The 18554-nt window shown below is 50.7% G+C and overlaps 2 protein-coding genes across 3 annotated transcripts in view; one reads left to right on the top strand and one right to left on the bottom strand.

Annotated features, from left to right (window-relative positions):
* Positions 1-18554, bottom strand: part of GZF1 (GDNF inducible zinc finger protein 1) — a 32901-nt gene that overhangs the window by 5597 nt on the left and 8750 nt on the right. For both annotated transcript variants that reach the window (XM_035322806.1, XM_035322805.1), the window contains exon 6: positions 2290-2294. The gene's annotated coding sequence lies outside the window, so the exon portion shown is untranslated. The remainder of the gene's footprint in view (positions 1-2289; positions 2295-18554) is intronic.
* On the top strand, positions 5894-16908 carry NAPB (NSF attachment protein beta). Its single transcript, XM_035322811.1, has 11 exons — positions 5894-6070; positions 8971-9050; positions 9746-9862; positions 11107-11153; positions 11306-11383; positions 12194-12249; positions 12760-12844; positions 13819-13923; positions 14534-14602; positions 14973-15023; positions 15553-16908. The coding sequence occupies exons 1-11, from the start codon at positions 5973-5975 to the stop codon at positions 15655-15657; spliced, it is 891 nt and encodes a 296-aa protein (XP_035178702.1). The 5' UTR covers positions 5894-5972; the 3' UTR covers positions 15658-16908.

The following is an 18554-nucleotide window of genomic DNA, read 5'->3' as shown; positions in this document are numbered from 1 at the left end:
CTGAAAATGGGGTCTGTGGCGCTATCCACGTACCTGGTAGCAGCTTCAGCAACCCACCGAGCCCAGCGGGTGAGGTTAGCCGCATGCCGGGAGAGCCTTTCAGGATCCTGACTATCTAGGGCCTTTTCACACCATTCCCTGTGCTTGGCCATTTCCTGGATGGATAGCTTAAGGAATTCATGCACGCTGACTGTCTCCTCAAAACACCGCAAGAGGCTTTCTGTCGCTCCAGCCCATGCGTGGTACAGGGACTGTAGCTGCTCAGCACTGCTCTTCTGGGTTGTATTTCTGCTCATTTCTGTGAGCAGTGGAGGGAGACTGGCAACGAGTCTCTTTAAATACTCTACCCAGTCTTGGATTTCTCTAGCAGTTCGTGGTTCTGTGCACCTGGCCAGAACAAAGTCTGCCACTCTGAGCATCTGCCGGGCGTGTGTGAAGAAAGTGGCAGTGAGGGGCTGAAGCTTCTTTAAAAGTCCTCCTTGCACTGCTGGAAAACACCCTGCACCTGCAAGGCTAAGGGCTTCTTCGACTAACTGCCTCAGGGGCTCCTTAGCCTCAAAGAAGGTGTCGAGGATTTGGTGCAGAGTAGCTGTAAGCACTGCCTGGTCAAGATTCTCCACCTCCTCTCTCATGGTGTGACATTTCTCCTCCAGGCTACTTTTTCCCCAGCTTGGCCTTGCCTGTCCCTCCTGGTTGTTTACATGACAGCAGATGCTTTTCCTCAGCCGCAGGAGAACCCAGCAGTGTTTCAGCAGATCCTGCTTGAGGTCAGGCCTGGACGTGTCTGCTAGAAGCATGCAGTGGAAAATAACCGCTTCCACGTGAGCACTGAACTCGCTGTCGGAGAGGTACGCTGCGTCTGGGTGAGAGAGGAGAGCCAGCAGCCTGCACACGTGCTGGGAGAAGATCCCATTACTGTCCTGTAGCTCCTTGCTGCCTGCGCTGTCGACAAGCAGGGAAACAAGCTCTTTGATGGTCCTCTCCATCAGCTGGAAAGCGTAGTCCTTGGAGAGGTTGACATGGTGATCCCAGGAGCATTTAAGCTGGTTGTGTTTGGCTGCGTGGAGCAAAGGAACGCGTTTTTGAAGGAGCTGCAAAGTTTGGACCAAGCTGGTCCTTCGAGGAGAATCCCTGAGTTCCTCGAGGTGCTTTGCTGTCAGATTGTTCAGCAGAAGTAAGGCCTCAGAAAAGTTCTGGAAAGCAGCCAGCAGTCCTGGCGTGTTCTCTGCATCCCGCAGCATGCTCAGGCACTCCAAAAGCCAGTTGGCAGCCTGAACTATCCTCCTCACCCCAGCAGCGTCTTCGATCTGAAGGATCTAACCAGCACAGCAGAAAAAATGGTCAGAGTGGCTAAGGCTCACACATCACCGTTCGCTGTTTCTTACCTTTGCGCAGCCACGAAAATGGCACTGCAGCCACCGCAGGGAAGAGCAGAGATGTTTTGCCCAGCAGACCTGCCCTAGTGAGAGCACAAGGGGAAGAAACAACCATGGCTCCAACTAGAGCTTCCCCTGCCCTATGGAGGGGAGATCTTGCAGCCTGCAGCCTGCCCACTGTTGTGTCCTAGCCCAGCCTCCCCCGCTGCTCCCTTCAGCAGCGTCCCCATCGTGTGCTACCTTCACAGCCTCTGTGAGGACCCTCTTTGCAGACGCAGCCAGCCCCTCCCTGTGGCTAGGGATGTCCGGATGTGCGCGGAGCTTGCGGGCTGCCAGCAGCACGTGTCTCCCTGCCAGGACGAGGGACTCGGCCACAGGACGCGTCTCCTCCTTGTACGCCTCATCGCTGGCCTCCTCAGCCAACCTGGAGGAAAAGCCACAGGGCTCAGTTCGTCCCTGTCCCATGAGTAGTGCCCGCACCGGGTTTCCTCTGCCCACCATCCCTTCCTCCTCACCATTTACCACCTGGCCCCCTCCCATCTCTCCAGCGGGATGCAGGCAGAGAGTACAGGAGAGTCAGGCGCTGTGCTCTGTGAATGCCCCCAGCTCATAGTTTCTTTGCTGTCCCTTTCTCCTCCTTCCCAGCCCCCAAATCTGCCTGGAAGACACACAGCAAAATTACCTTCTTGCAACGGAAGCGAGTTCTTCAGTGGCCTTGGCTAATTTTTCTGCGTCCTCCTCTAAATTGGGAAAGGCCTCATGCATCCCATCTTCCCATTCCAGGGCGAGGATTAGATGACAGAGCTGCACAGCCATGGGGCAAAGGATCTTTTGAATAGCTTTGTTTTCTGTTAGCTTCCCAAGGTCATAGAGACAAAAAGGCTCCATTGTGTCCTGCCCAGAGAAGGGAAACAACACCTGGGATTGCTCAGATCCTTTGTGGTGCATAACAGTGATCAGTTTTAACAGCGACCTTGGTTTTGGCTGGCAGTTTTGGCTTTGAATCCCAAGGGAATATTGGAAATGCTACTGGATTTAATTTCTCCCAGTCTTGCAATGAGGTCAGCAGCCTGCATTTACCCCAGCTGGGGACTTCTGCCCCAGCTTTCCCAGCGTGGACCCCCCATTCTGTTAATTGTTCAATATTGATCTATTAATTATTCAACGTTTCTATTTCTATAGAAATAATTAACAGCATCTCCTGTATTCGCTGTGCAATCACACCGTCAGCCAGCATGGTGAACATCCCGCAGCAAACCTTAAAATGTGCCGCGAGGTGATCCCCTTCGTGCCAGGGGAGGCCTGCCCAGCCCGCTCACCCACACCAGGATCCCGGCAAGGTGCAGAAATTCGGTGTGCCCCCGCTGGAGGAAACGCTGCGGTAGGACCTCGCGTCTCAGGGGCCGTGGAGAGTGGAGCGCAGCAGGAACCTGCTGGAGACGAGGCTTTGTGTTGCTCTGTCCCGCCGCTCAGGCTGCCTGTGAAGTGCCCGGGGCATCTGTAAGTGGAGCTCCCCGTGAACACATCCTGCCGGCGCCTGAGCTGCCCCGGTGCTGACAGCTTGGTCGCTTATCGGCTCCCATTGCGGCGGCGTTACATGAGTGCCAGGCAGCAGAGTATTTCTTTACCTGGCTGCCAGTGAATCATGGAGATGCAGGCAAGTGGCCAGGGCAGGACTGCGGGCTGTGGCCACACTGAGACCCTGCGCCAGTGACGTTCTCCCAGGGCTGGGGGGCACCAAGAGCATCCATACTGGCCCCTTCCCAGCCAGCTCTGAAGGATGCCATCAGCGTTGCATTGTGCACATGCAAATAGCTCCAAGGCCAGGGATACAAACCCACATAGGCAAATTAATTATATATTAATTAATTCCTGCTGCAGACGCTTTGAAAAACAGGTGGAAAAGAAACACATGCTGTCAGTACAGCGAAAGCCTCCTCCAGATGGCAGGTTTTTGGGGTCGCAGCGCTGTTTTGGAGTTGCCAATCAAAATGGGGTGTATTTTTAACTGGAGAGTCAAAAACGTGATCTTCTGGCTTTGCAGAAGCACCGCAATGTCGTCTTTAACAGCACGCAGGGCTGTATTTTGGGCAAGGAGGGGACGAGGCAAGGAGGCAATGTGATCCGCATGTTTCCATGGAGAAGCAGTGACGGTGCAGCACCCGGTGAGGTGGCTGGCGCGGGGCTCACTGGGAGCTGTGGTCCAGAGGCACAGAGCTGGGCTCCCCGGGGGGATTCCCACTGTGGAGTGGCAGGCGGTGCTCCCCGTCCTGTGGCATTCTTGGCACTGGGCAAGGGAAGGTGGGATGAGGATGGCGGGAGCCAGTGCTGCACCAAGCAGCTGGCTGCAGGGCCGCTGTGGATGCAGTGGGTCTGCCCCGAGGCACGTATTGTTCAGATTTCACCTTTTTAAGTGCTGTAACCACCTATGTGTGTGTGCACACAGCCTGGCAGAACTTCACAGAGTGCGTTTCAGCAGCAGCCCTGGGATCTAGCACACAGTGACGTGAGTGCCAGTACAGTGTGTTCCCAGCACAAGCCCTGTGCAGCCTCAGAGCAGCAGCGTGGCTCACCGGCAGAAGAGCAGCATGCTGTGCCTCGGGGTAGCAAAGTCAAGCCCAAATCAGGAACCCTGCCGGGACCTGAGGTGAGTTGCTGACCCATGGCAGCACCAGCCACTTTCTTTCATGGGGAAGAGGGAGCAGGATTAACATGGGACCTCGGTAAGGCTGGGAGGTGGAAGGACGGTGTTGGTTTTTGCTCCCAGACTGAGCCTGGATGAATTTGCCACTCAACAGCTGTTTGGTTGCCTTTGCAAAATGAGCGGATGGACCTGAGTTAGGTTTCAGTAGCTTCATGTCATAAGTTAATGTGCTGTCTCAGCCCACTAAAACACCTGGTGCAGATGGGCCTGGAGAGAGAATTTTCCCTCCCGAATTCACCTGAGGGCCATGGTGGAGCAGCTGCCACATGGGCTGATAGAGCCATCCAGCTCCGCCACGGGCAGCCGTGTAGCAAGGGCACTGGTGCTGGACCAAATCAGGAGAGACTCAGCTGTAGTTTGGGGGTGGGACACAAATGTGTGTGAGACAGAAAATGGGCACACTTCCTGCCTCTTCTGGCTTTTTCTGTATCCCTTCTCTTGATGAAGAGTGGCCCCAGGAAAAGACCCTTCTGCCCAGAGCCTAACCTTCAGCTTTACCTCCTGTGTTTAAGTAATTCTGTGGAAACTAACAGAGGAATGTAAAAATAATAATAATAATAAATGAACCCTAAAGTTGAGGTTGTGATGAATCGGCTTCTTTCTGGTGTACTCCAAGTGTGCAGCTAATGTGGGAGGGGGTAAGTGCTTTGACTGCAGAGTGATAAGGGCTGATCCTGGTGAAGATGCAGCCATCAGCAACGTGCACTGTTAATGAACATCCATCTAGGAAAGTGATGGAGCTGGGTTTCTCTGTATTGTTAGCGCTTCATCCCAGCGGTGGCTGATTGTTCCTGACATGTACTCATGCTTTAAGCAGGCTGTGAATGAAACCACCCTTATAAATGGTGCCTCTGGGGTGATGTGTGCCCTCTGCGAGCTCACCAACCCCTTGGCCACAGTGGGGCACAGGGGGGCCTTTTTGGGTCTGGCCCAGAAGTGCTGGGGTGCAGGATGCTCCCGCAGGGTCCAGCTGCCCTGAGCAGCCTGTCACCCTCCTGTTCTGCAGCTTTACCTGCTCTGTATCAGAGCACTGCCTTTTTCCAGAACCTCGTTTTCCTTAGTTCTTTTCCAGAGCTGTATGCAAGAGTGAAATCCCTTTCAAATACCCTTTTAACTGTTCTGATTGTATTAACTTTTAACTATTAACTTTTAACTATTCTGATTGTATTGTATTAACCCATTTTAACTATTCTGATTGTTTTTAACTCCTGCACAGTTCCCCCTTGATGCAAAAGTGCAAAAAGTGACTGATTGCAGCTGCTAAGACAGGTGTCAGGATGCTTTTTTAGAAGCAGTTTTAAGAGTTTCTGCATGTTCTCACTGCGTTACTGTAATGCACCAAGTGCACGTTGCGAGCACTCCCGAAATGCAGGAGGCAAAACCCCCGTGACCTGCCCCTTCCTTGTGTGTGGGGTGAGCATCGTGTCCCTACTGCAAGGCCAGGGTGGTGCGGGGTGGGGGCATGCAGCATGGAACGTGCAGCGTGCACGGTGTGCAGCGCGCGTCCTGCAACGGGCGTCACATGCAATGTGCATCACGTGCGTTGTGCATGCTGGGCCACGCGCACCCTGCACGGTGCAACAGCTGCCCCATGCAGCGTGTCCCATGCAGCATGTCCCATGCAGCGTGTCCCATGCAGCGTGTCCCATGCAGCGTGTCCCATGCAGCGTGTCCCATGCCACGCGCACCCTGCACGGTGCCACACGCACCACGTGCACACGCAGCGTGCAAGGCGCCGCACGCCTCGCACACGCACTCAGCACCCTGCAGCGGGCGGCGCGCGCCCCGCCCCGCGCCGTGCACGCGCCCGCCGGGGCCGCGCCTCCGGAGGAGGAGGAAGAGGAAGAGGAGGAGGCGGTGCCGGGCCTGGCCTGGCCGTGAGCAGCGCCGCGATGGACAGCACGGGCAAGGAGCGGGAGGCCGTGCAGCTGATGGCCGAGGCCGAGAAGCGGGTGAAGGGCTCGCACTCCTTCCTGCGGGGGCTCTTCGGGTGAGCGGGGGGGAGGCGTCGTTACGTGGGGGGCTCGCAGGCCGAGCTTGCAAAAAGGGGTGCGGGGTGTGCGTGTGTGTATGTGCGTGCAAAAAGCAAAGGGGGTGCACGGCGTGCAAACGGGTAGGTGGAAAAAAAAAAGGGGGGGGGGGTGCAAAACCAGGGGTTCAAAACGGGTACGCGAATACCCCCTGTAGCGGGGCGGCAAGGTGGGGGTCCCCGGGAGGGATCCCCAGAGCGCACCCCGTGCTGCAGCCGGGGCTGTGATGAGCTGCTCGGCCTCTGCAGCACCGCCAGCCCTCGCGGTGGGTCCCTAGGCGAGTGTTGCGGGGGTTTGCTGCTGGTTGTCCCAAATGGCCGTGGCTCTCACCAGGATTTGCCCAGGAAAAGGACCGTTTCTCCCCAGAAAACATCCCTGCGCCATAGGCAGCCTGTGGGGTGCAGTGGTGTGCCCCCCGGAAAGAGGGATGAGCTCCTTTGCAGCATCGCTGCTGCATTGGTGCTGCCGAGCCGGCGTGCAGGCGTGTGCAGCGTGCGTGCGGGTGTGCAGACGCGCAGCGGGTGCAGGGCTGCCGGCGCATCCCCTGCTCAGATTGATGTGTCCGGCGTTGCGCCCAACTCCTCCGAAGTGCTGGAGCCCCCTTTGCTGGCATTGCACTGGCAGCTTGGCTGTTCTGCATCCCAGAGCCAGCTGGATTTTGCTGAATAATATCCCGTCCCTGTGTGACAGCGAGGGACAGAGTCCTTGGCCCTAGGAGCTGCAGCGCTCACCGGGGGCTTTTAGGAACAGCGTTACCGCAGCAAACCAACTGGGAGAGGGGCCGCAGCTCAAGGGACCCCCAGACGGCATGATAAAGGGGCTTTCGAGGGGTTCCAAAGGGATCCCTTTGGAACTGGAGGAATTCCAGTTTGTGGAATCGCCTGACTATGTCATGTTTTCAAGGAAACGAGTGCTGAAGTCCTAATTCAGAGACTTTGTCTTGAAAGCAGGACTTGGTTTAAACTTTGCTGAAGGATGAATAGGTATTTGTGGGGATGTGAGAGCTGTGTCTGGAAGGGCTTTGAAAAACTAGTAGCTCTGCCTCCCTCAAGCTTTATTCCGCGTGCCATTCTAAAAATAGTTACTTAAAGAAAATAGCATTTCTGGTGATGCTGCCATGGAGGCTTTGATGTTTTTAAACCACAGCCTGGAAAAATGGAGTGCCCCCAGCCCAAAAGCAGAAGTTTTAAAAATAAATTCCTCGCGGCCCTGAGGCAGATGCACCAGGCGGGGCGCGCTCCAGGCATAATCCTGGCGGGCAGCTGCCCTGAAACCCTCGGCGTGAGCCAGCAGATTCGAGAGGCAAATTTCTAATTTTCTTTGGCTAAAAATAGATGCAAGAGCAATTCCTAAACAAGCTTTGGACAGAAGAAAAACGGGCAAATGTTCTCCTGGCATTGTCCCCTCGTGTCTGCGCTGCAGGGAGGGAATCGCTGCCCTTGGAGCTTGTTGGCAGCGCAGCGCAGCGTTGTCTCTCATAGTGCAGTTGGATTCACCTGGATTTCTTCTTTAGGCTTTGCTTTTAAAGTATGAGAGGTTCTGCTTGGGCTCTTCTGTCCCGGTGCTCATGGTTGCTTGGGGTTGTTCTGCATGTTGGCCACTGCCTGCATTTCACTTTGGGTTTAATTCCTGGTGAAACGGGCAGCGCTTGCGGTGGTGGCGGGGCGGGTTGGCCTCCCAGTGGGAGCGAGGCCACCAGGTATCTAGCCAGAGCCCTTATTGACAGCCGGGCTTTTTCCTGAGGAACTTCCTTAGCTCGCAGAAGTGCTTTCTGCTTTTTCCTTTATTCTGAGACTAGAAACTGGCCCATTTTGGTTGTTTCACGGGATTTCCCATTACCTCGTGCCTCTTTTGGCTTTAGTTTGCGCAAAATGCCTCTTGCAAGGGCAGGAAAAGCAAGCCTCAGAAACTGGCTGTGCTTAGAAATGAGATTGGCTGTCAGGAGGAGGAGGAAAGAGACAAAACCATGTGTTTTCTCCCCTGCTTTCCGTCAGCCAGGCTGACTTGTCCAGGGTGTCAGGAGGACTCCGTATTAAAGAAAGCAGCAGCGAGCATGCGGGAGTAAGTCCATGAAGAAACCTGGGTTTAATTAACAAAAACTCTCCCTGGAGATGAACTGAATTCTCGTTAATCCTCCTGGTCAGGAGGCTGGGTTATGGTGCTAAAACCCATCAGTCAGACTTGTTCCAAGTGCTCCTTTCCCTTGCGCACGTAGCCAGAAAACAGTTGGAAGCTGGTGGGGCTGTGTTGGTGTTAGCTCCCATCAGCTTCACGTGCTCATCCCTGACGAACGCCTGTTCGTTCTGCAGGCAGTCGGACAGACAGCAAGTTTTTAATTTTTGGTTTGCTGTGGGTTACCTAAATAACGCCCAGTTTGTCATGTGGAAGGCTGTTTCCGCAAGTATTTTCAGCAGGTGTCTCATGAGACTCGTATGAGATGGCCCCACTTGTGCTCGCAGATGAGTCAAAGAGCAGATTGAGCTCAAGGCTCCAAATTCTTCAGGAGCCTGCAAAAACCATAAGTTGCTGTTTCAGGACTGTGCTCCTGTTGGCTTTTCTGTCCCTGCTTAATGCAGTGAAGATGATCTGCCTCCCCTTGTAGCATCACCCGGCTGCTGCCTGCTCCGTGCTGCAGCAGGAGTGGACTGGAACTGCTCCCGCGCCCGGGTGCTGGCGTGAAGTGTTGTCTCTCCCTGCCCCAAAACACCGCTTGGTGTTGGAGGAGAAGGTGGAGGCCAGCCCCGAGCGTGGCACAGCTGGGCAGCCAGGTCAGCCCAGCGAGCCCTGTTTGAGCTTGTGGCCCCGTTTCAGTGCCGTGTTTCACTCCAGCACGCAGTGACGGGCTCTCGCTCTGTTCCAGGGGCAACACCCGCGTCGAGGAAGCCTGCGAAATGTACACCAGGGCTGCAAACATGTTCAAGATTGCCAAAAACTGGAGCGGTGAGTACAGCCCACACTGGTCATTGCAGCCTGCCTGCGGGCCCAGCTGCCCTGGCAGAGGGAGCCAGAAACTCCGTGGTGTAACATCTCACCCTGCTCATTGTGGTCGGGAGAGCCCGCCTGGGGTGTCTGTCCTGGCTGCAAAAGAGATGTGGGGGGAACATTTCAGCCCTGGCTGAATGCCTGCGGAGATGCTGGCGGGGGGGGGTTTCATAGCGAGGTGACCCGCGCGTGCCCAAGCATTTTCCTGCAAATTCTGGTGGTGGAACTGTGCATCCCACACTGTCTTCGTGGGGATTATCTCTGTGGCGATGTGATTTCTAAGCTCTGCCCGGTGATTTAAAATACTGGGAGGGTGGGCAAAGAGGCGTGACCTGAATGTTTATGTTAAATTACCCACCTGGGTGTAGTTTATCATTTTCAAACTGAAGCTGGTAGCCTGCAGGGAAGCCTGCTAAAGGCACTGCCCCGGGCTCGCTCCTCTCGCTGTGAGACTGGATGCTCATTTCATGGGAAGAGGTTGGCATGAAGCAGAGCATTGCTGTCCCGAACTGGCTTGAAAACACCTGTGGGGCAGTTGCACCTCCAAAACTTGCCAGGTCCTGGGGAGCAACAGGTTTTGTCATTTTGCTGCAATTCTGCTCGCTCTGCGGGACCACAGGGGTGCAGTGGGTTGATGTGTGCTTCTGTCCCAGCTGCAGGAAATGCATTCTGTCAGGCGGCCAAACTGCACATGCAGCTGCAGAGCAAGCATGATTCGGCCACCAGTTTTGTGGATGCTGGGAACGCCTACAAAAAAGCAGACCCACAAGGTAAGAGGGACAAAATCCGGGATTGTTTTGTGCAAATCTTCTTAGTTGCGTAGGAGCTGCTGCGCCGAGGCTTTCGTAGTCAGCTGGTCGGTGTGCCTGTAGATCCTCATTGCAGGCTGCTGTAAAGCCTTAGTATCGCCTGGGCTTCTCCTTCTTAAAAGCAGTCAGGAAAGATAATTACTAAAATTTAACGTTACTTGAAGAACTTGGCTCTGCAGCTATGCCACTGGGATGGCAGTCGTGGAAAGGAGAGAACTCAGGAGACATCCTCAGGGGAAAAAGGGATAGGAGAGCCTGGGGAAGGGATGCTCTGTGCCTCTCCTATGCAAGGAGAGGCCTCCTCTAGCTGCTTTCACACTGTCTCTGATGCTGTCCTTGATAAGCTTTGGGGAGGCCCCAGGCAGAAGCGTGGTGAGAGATGTGCCGGTGCAGTTTGCTTCCTGGTTTAGCTTGGTTTTGGAGAAACGTTCACCCGTCTGAGGAGGGTCTCAGTTCTGGGTGGCAGTGGGAGGTGCTGGAGGTCCCAGCACCACTTCAGCTGCCACCACGTGGCAGAGAGGAGGCAGGAGGGAAACAGATGGACCTCTGCTGGGATCGGGATAAAAGGATAAATGGTCTGGCTTACTTCAATCTGGCTGTGAAGAGCAGGGTTGTGGTTTTCTGGGAGCCCGGTATCCTGTCTGAGTGTGCGCAGACAAACCAGCCCAAGAGCGTTACTGATGCTTTCTCATGCCAGAGAGCTGTTGCAGAGCTCTGAAGAAACCACTCGGGGCTGATGTCACTGTTCTGTAATTGTGGGAGAAAAAAAAATTAAAAAAAATCCTAGAAAATGGCAGCCCCTGTGTGTTTACAAGTCTGGTGTTGTGAGTTCTGCTGTGTTTGGGGATGCAGCCTGGTGATGGAGGGCCGTGAGTTGTTTGTATTTTACCCATCCTAATCACCTGTTAGCACTCGGTGTCAGGGCTTCTGCTGCAGCTACGCAGCACACGGGTGTTTGGGGTGGGTGAATTGGGATGAGCTTTGCAGAAAGGTGGGGAACATAACGTCCCCAGTCCCTGTGAATGTGATGTCAGTCGTTCCACATGCACACACGTACACGTGTAAGCAGGTATTGATTTCAGAAGCTGTGCTGTGATCTGGCGAAATGTTACCGAGATCTGGTTTTGGAGGGGGGAGGTGTTGAAGGGCGGACTCTGATGTGCTGGCTGACTTTGTGTTGTTTTTCCTGAACATTCATGCTGCAGAGGCCATCAACTGCTTAAATGCAGCTATTGATATCTACACCGACATGGTAAGAAGCTGCACTGGCTGCTTGCGGGTGGATGCGTCTTATGTGTGTGGCTGAAAGAGGCACAGCTCGCTGTGGCCCTGCCGCTTTGTGACGGCGTGTGTGCGGGGCACGGAGGGAGCCCCCCTCTCACATGCACCCTTTATCTTCCCCAGGGGCGGTTCACCATCGCTGCCAAGCATCACATCACCATTGCGGAGATCTACGAGGCCGAGCTGGTGGACATTGAAAAGGTGAGGATGGCAAGCCCTGCTGGCACTGCCGTGCAGATGCTGCAGGTGTGTCTGCATTTCCCTGCCTGGCCAGAGCAGCACTGGGGCCAGCACGGCTGCCAAAACTCGTCTCCCATCAGACACGAGGCTTCTCTGGGTATGTGCAGGTCACCCATAGTTGGAAGTTAGTTAAGTTAGTTCCCATAACGGAGATCCTACAGCAGGAAGCCTGCACCTGGATCTCTGATCAGGATCGCATCAAACATTCGGCAGCTTGACCAGCTGCAAATCCTTCTCTGCTTGAAGTTTGCAGAATGAAAATTTACAGTCTCTAGGTACTGTTTTCTAGAAAACCATTTGCCTCTTCAGCTCCACTTCACTGGGTCCCGTCCACCTATCTTAATGATTTCAGCATTCACTGTCCACGTGCAGCACCACTTTAAGTGAGCTCTGCTGCGTCAGGACAGTTCTGCTAAAATATTTACCATATCATGGCAAAACTGGCAGCAGCCTTGCTGCACTGTGGTTTTAAATGCCTGTAGTCAGTACCTCAACAGCCTGTAGTCAATACTTCAACAGCAGTGTCACCTTTATTAAACGTGCTGCGGAGCTTGGAACCATTAACAAGTACACAGTCAAATTTTCAAGGGCAGCCTCATGTTTTGAGTTTGCTGGGTGCCTCGCTTCACCAGGAGTCCTGCCGTGCGCCGTCATCTCGCTCCTTTCATCTGCAGAGTGGAAAAGCTTTTGTGAATGTGGTCACTGTACACTGATCTAACCAAAAACTGGTAATTTAGAAGTGGTATTCAAGCATAACGTTTCTGTCCCCAGGCGATTGCACACTACGAGCAGGCTGCAGACTATTACAAAGGAGAAGAGTCCAACAGGTAAGTGGTCTCTGTGAAATGGTCACTTAGAGCAGGGAGGGGTCAGAAATGGGGATTTGCCCTTGATTACACACTTGCTGACACGCCTCACCCAACAGGCTCTTCTAAAATGTTCTTTGATAAGATGCCCAAATTCTATGTAAATATTTCAAGCTTTGCAGCTTTGATACCTTGGGGTGCCCGTGCCTTCTTCATGCCAACTGTTTGTAAAGAATTTCTGTGTTCTCACCCCAAGATAAGACTTGTCTGGCTTGGGATGCCCATTTTGGGTGCACAGAAAGCATGGAGGGGTTGAACAGGGTCTGAAATATGGTCTATGCTGAACTGAAGGTCTTCATCCTTTTCCACATGTATTAATTTCAACCATTAAACAAACAAACAAACAAACAAAAACTCCTAATTTGCAGCTTCTGGGTCCCACTGTTCCATATGCTAAGTAACAGGGATAGTGCTGGGAGATAGCAGGGCACAGATGCTCGCCCACTTAGTTGGTGATGGTATTGATTGCAGTTCCGCCAACAAGTGTCTGCTGAAGGTTGCAGCCTATGCCGCACAGCTGGAGCAGTACCAGAAGGCGATAGAAATCTACGAGCAGGTGAGTGCCTGCTGGCCGACGGGCAGCCTCACGGCTCTCTGTGTCTGCAGCTCCTGGCCCTTGTCCTGGCAGCTGGACTGGGGCTGGAGAGGTCCTGCCTTGCTCCCGTTACGGAAATCTCAGAGTTTTGCACTATAAAACAGAGCTGTGCCTGTTACCCACAGCTAAATTGTTAAAAACTCTTCCACACCTGGGGCACTTCAGGTTTGCTCAAGGGCTGAAAGGCTTTCTTGTTTAAATGATGCCACAGGTCAGATGAGAGAGAAATTGGAGAAAGCACAGAGCAAAAAATTACTTGAAAATGAAAAGCTGATCAGTGCATCATCTTACAATATTATTGTGACCTGGAAGCTTCTGCTCTTGCTTATTTTGCAGCTGATCGTGCCATGTTGACACAGATTGCTCCTTGGCTTTTACGAGTTGACCTAGCTTTTTATTTATTTATTTATTTATTTTTTCCTTTTCTTTTTTTGCCTCCGGAATCCATCTTTTTCTAGAGAGAGGCCAGGAAAGCAGGCGGGAGGAAGTCTATAAGTACACTTCTGATGGCATTCAGAAATATGTTCTGTCACAGAATTTCCCCCCAAGCCCACAAACTTGATTGCTCTGCTTTTGTGTCCAATATTGACCTGGGAATACCGGCAGTGGTGCTTTTGTGTTTCTGGGGGGCTAATAGCAGAGCAGGCTTTCATGGAGCGGACTTTGCTTTCTCCTGCTTCAGACAGGCAGCCCCAAGGTTGCAGGGTGGAACCCCGAACCAGGGCAGCAGAGGCAGTGGGCCCTGGGCTGCCTGTGGGTCTCAAACTGCTCTTTGGGGCACTTGAACTCTGGCTGGCTGCCCAATAGCAGCCCCTGATGTTTTGCAGACAGTTGTGTGGGGCTGTGTCTGATTTTAATCAGCCGTCACGTTTTTAATTCAGTTCTTAACGATGCAGTTTTCGTTCCCAACTCTAATAATGCCTTTTTACACATAGGTCGGAACAAACACAATGGATAACCCTTTGCTCAAGTACAGTGCGAAAGAGTATTTCTTCAAGGCAGCTCTGTGCCACTTCATTGTGGATGAGCTGAACGCCAAGGTCAGTGGGCTCGGACCGTTGCCACCTGGGCCGTGGTTTTGCAGGTGCAGGGGTTTGCGCGGCTCTTGCCCTGCAGCGTCAGTTCCCGTGCTCTTGTTTTGTTCTGGAGGAGCAGCAGGGAACAACTGCGCAGAGCGGAGGGGGGCCAGTGGCCAGCACGTAGCTGATGCACTCAACTGATGTTTGCTGGGCTGAAATGGCCAAAACACCAAAAAACACCAGTGTGAGCAGAATTAAGGGTGAGCCCCAGCACTTCTGGAGTGGGAGGTACCGAGGTACATTGGGGCACATGTTGCAGATCCTCCTTATAAGCACCCGGCTCTGAAAGCTGCTGTGTTGCATGCAGGGAGTTTTCCTTATTTCTGCTCTGCCTTTGGTCTGTCTGTGTTCCTGCTTTGTTCATGCCTGAGTGATGTCTCAAGCCACAGCCACCTCTGGTCAGATTAAGGCCAAATTCTGAGCTCGCCTCTTCATTTCCCTGCTCTCTTGGATTTGCTGTAAATACTTTCTCGAGCTCTCTCTGTGGTTTTAGGACTAGAAGGTGAAAACTGAAATAAAAAGCAAGGAACTCTGTGTGAAAAGAGCTTAAGGGTATGCTTCTCTCTTTCAGCTTGCTCTTGAGAAATATGAAGAAATGTTCCCAGCGTTCACAGATTCACGGGAATGCAAGCTATTGAAAGTAAGTAAAGCCAATGTTGAAATAACACTCTCGTCTTTGGAAATGCATATTGCCCTTTACTTTGTGCTTTTTCACCTTGCCACATATTTGGTCTTTAACTGAAACATTTTAGAGGACATCAGACTCACTTTGCATGGGATTTATGCCAAACTTGTGGGAGTAGCAACAGCAGAAAGATGATTATTCTAGTTAACTCAAAAAAAAATATTGGTTGGCATTTTAATGGGTTACAAAGGTGCTGCTGCTGGACATGTGGGTCTGGGGAGGCGGTGTCCTGCAGTCCCCTTTCCTGGGTTTAAGAAGCAGCTTGTGCAGCAGCTGCGTGGAGCATGCAGTAGCATTTTCTAAGTTCCTTATGGTGTTTTCCTAGAAACTGCTGGAAGCCCACGAGGAGCAAAACTGTGAGGCATACACCGAGGCTGTAAGTACTCGTGTCTGTGTGTTGTGTGGCTGGCTGTTTCTGGGGCTCTTTGATGTGGCCTCCCCTTTTGTCTTGGTTTTGGTGTGCTATGTTATGTGCTTGGTAACTGGAGGCCTGAGCTCTGAGCACAGCGACCTTGCTTGATGCTGAGAGTCCAGGGGGGCAAAACAGTGGGCAGGCTTCACTGTCCTGCCACGAAACGTCCAGGAGGAGGAAATAGAAATTAGCAGAGCTGCTTCCAGCATGTGCTCTAGCAAGTCCCAAACACAGTACTTTAACTTGGAGCGAGAAACAAATCATTTTAATAAATGATAAATAAATTTACTAAGTTATTCATGGGGTTTGTGCCAACCCCTTCCTGTGCCTGACAATGGCTTATAGTTCTTTTTGTATTATTTTTTTTTACCTTGGGAAGAGTAGAGGGTTTAAAAGAACATGCTTTGAGAAATGCAGAATGCTCCTTTTGCAGCAGTATTGTGTATGTGCTTTCTAACGTTAACTTAAACTGTTCCTTTTTTTTCTTTAATAGGTGAAAGAATTCGATTCAATATCGCGGTTGGATCAGTGGCTTACAACCATGTTGCTTCGCATCAAAAAGTCAATTCAAGGAGAAGGGGATGGGGACCTGAAGTGAATTGTTCGTGGTATTTGTGGCATGCAGCCTAAGTAATCTGTTCTTGTGTTACAGCCAAGGACCACTATGGGATACGTGATAAAACTATCTAGCTTAATTTTGTTGCTTATATGACAAATGACTTAAGTGTTTCTTTAGTATCCTGCTCTTTGTTGTGATAACATGGGTAGATGAGAAAGGTTGCTCTGGGTAGCGCTGGCAGATCTTTCTAGGGTGAAAGAAACACTGCTGGCAGAAGTCTTTGTTTTTTGTTAGCTGATGAGCCCAAAGTTTGCACTTGAAGTACTTTTTCCCCCTGCTGTTCTGTCTTAAGGTTCAGTACCACTGAGTTGAGCATGTAAATATTTTGTCCATGCCCGTACAGTACAAATAAGAGCTTCAGATCTGTTGCTGTGTTGTTACTGTTTCCTATTTTTAAATGGACCTCTGCCAGATACCCTTGGATCTTGTTTTTTTTTTAATGATTGAGCTTTTTTAATGGTGCTAGTGAAAGGCTTTGTGACTTTTAGGTACAGTATGCATGTGTGTGTATACATCCTATACAGATACATGTGTGCATGTATAAATACAGAATACGTAACAACCTAAACGCATTCCATGTCGAGGACAGGACTGCTTAGATTGGTGTCAGCCCTCTGAATAGTCATCAGGAGTAGAGCTAGTTAATTGTGTATTTTGTATCTAAGATCTAAATATGAAATGTAAGGCTCTTCTATATTTTCTTGGATCTATTTTTCCACTTATTTATTTTGTGGTGCACCCCATCCCTCCTACCCCAAGATGACTAGACCCAAGTAATAATATATTTTTCTAACTTCTCATCTACATAAACTCCTCCTGCTGTCTGTACTACCAGTCTTTTGTGTGTGCCAGGCAGTACCCGTTAGTTTCTGACCCTTCTGCTGTTGGCTGTGCTGCCTTCTTGCTGTAATGTGCAAAGGTGGTGAAGGAGACTTGGTATTAAACAGGAACCTTGTCTTCGTTGTGGGGGTTACAGATGAATCCAGTTTGCTTTAAAAAGGTGGAGACACTTTAAAAATTCTTGTACTAATTTTAGAAACATGTTTTAAAATGCCTGTAACCAAGGCTCTTCTGTGCAATGGTTTGTTTAACTAGTGGTGGTGAAGCTACCTACTTCAGGCGTGTACGTTGAGGGACTTGTGATCCTATGCAATATGTCAGTGGGAGTTGTCACTTAGTACTTCTCTGTAATGAAGTGTGTTTCAGTCACACTGGTGCTGTGCTAAGAGTGAAAAATTAGCTGCTTGGTTTGGCACAAATGCTGTTTAAGTGGGTTCTCTTCCGTGACCAGCACAGGACCGACCTGGTAGTCCCATGCACAGCTTTGGTGGGTACTGCTGCCCTGTTGGGACTCTGCTCCTTTTGTGTCCTGATGAAACAATTGTGTCTGCTTGCTCTGCGGCAGCCAGAAATGCTGGCTTTCACACTTCTCTTCAATTTTTTTTGTATCTAGAAACTTACCGGAGTACAACATTTGACTGACATGTTGACCTAAAAGGCTTTTAGTGTTATTGAAGTGGTACTGTTATCTACTGCTTGCTCATGCAAAAGAAAACCAAAAGTTCTCCTGGTACATGCCTTTTTTTTTTTTCTCTGACTGATCTCACCAGTCACTAATTTTTTCCATAGACTGTTCTGTGCATCAGAAGGTGAAGACATGCCTCTCTTTTGTTAATTTTTCCAATATGTCTCTCTTTTTGTTAATTTTTCCAATTGTTAGTATTGTGCACAGCTGTGGTTAAGATGCTTATGTTGCTGGTGGACCAGAAGACCGTACCCATGGGGTTACGTGGTCTGTTACTGTGCTCTGGAGTAAATATCATTAGAATACAATTGTTACTTCTGTATAAGTAGGCTACAGCATGTCCTCCAGTATAGCAGTGGTAAATTGTGACAATTTTAAAATGACGATCTGCCAATCTGCTGTATTCCCCCCGGTACACAACTCTCTATCTACTATGAACACATATTAATGAAACAGCCTTAGAAAGAATATAATGTTTTGTGTGAATCTGTACATTAATAAAGTGAAAACCATGAACAGAAATAGCGATAAATGTCCTTTACTGGAAAATGCAAAAGGCAAGCTATAAAGCTAGAGCCTGAGCTAACGTGGTAGGGTGTGATGAGAAAAGCCCACGTGTGCAGCACCACTCTTTGTTTGATGACCTTTTAAGGCCCTGTGTGTGAGCTTGTCATATCACTTAGTCACTTGCTGTACATCACTTGCAGCAAATAGGAAATGTCCCAAAGCATCACACTTACTATTTTTTCAGGATCCAGTCCCAAGGCTTAGCTCAATTAAGGTCCAGGACACGCAGCCCGAGGCACGGAGAGGTAAGGTGTAGCCCCTCAGGTGCTGCTCTGAAGCAGAGCCAGGTTATGACTTACCCCAGTGGTAGCGCAGATGACCGCGCAATGCTTACAGAGGCAGAGATCTATGCGCTTTGTGCAAGGTATAGAAACATTTTATACAGTAAGCAAGTTAGTGGAAGGTCAGTGTTAAGATTTCAATATTTTAATAAGAACAATTCATACGAGTAACTCACTTCTGTACATTCATGGAGTACAAAAGCTTCCCTGGCTACAGAGACTAATGCTCAGACTTTAAATATATCTACAAACTTTTACATTGGTCACTGGGAATACTGAGCTTCAACAGGACATCGTGCTTGAATAAATATTTCAAATATAACATCTTGGAAATGTTCTCTTAAAAAAAAATCCCATTCTATAGATTAAGTTAGGATTCTATGGAAACACAGACATCCCTTTAAGGTTCAAAAATAGCTCTCTGCCAGTTTGGATATCTTTATTGCTTTGCCAACCCCTAAGCCTTAAAATGAGCCCTAATAAGGCTTGATTGTGCTTACCTT

Source organism: Oxyura jamaicensis, chromosome 3, assembly GCF_011077185.1.
Source record: "Oxyura jamaicensis isolate SHBP4307 breed ruddy duck chromosome 3, BPBGC_Ojam_1.0, whole genome shotgun sequence".
Taxonomy (NCBI): Eukaryota; Metazoa; Chordata; class Aves; order Anseriformes; family Anatidae; genus Oxyura; species Oxyura jamaicensis.
Note: the sequence above shows the minus strand (reverse complement) of the source record. Positions and strands in the feature narration are given on the sequence as shown.

What these genes read in the sequence shown, in the direction of transcription:
- NAPB (XM_035322811.1), top strand. Translation starts at nt 5,973, where the DNA reads ATGGACAGCACGGGCAAGGAGCGGGAGGCCGTGCAGCTGATGGCCGAG. An exon ending in TTCCTGCGGGGGCTCTTCGG is followed by an intron (nt 6,071 to 8,970) that starts GTGAGCGGGGGG and finishes GCTCTGTTCCAG; the next exon opens with GGGCAACACCCGCGTCGAGG. An exon ending in TTGATATCTACACCGACATG is followed by an intron (nt 11,154 to 11,305) that starts GTAAGAAGCTGC and finishes TATCTTCCCCAG; the next exon opens with GGGCGGTTCACCATCGCTGC.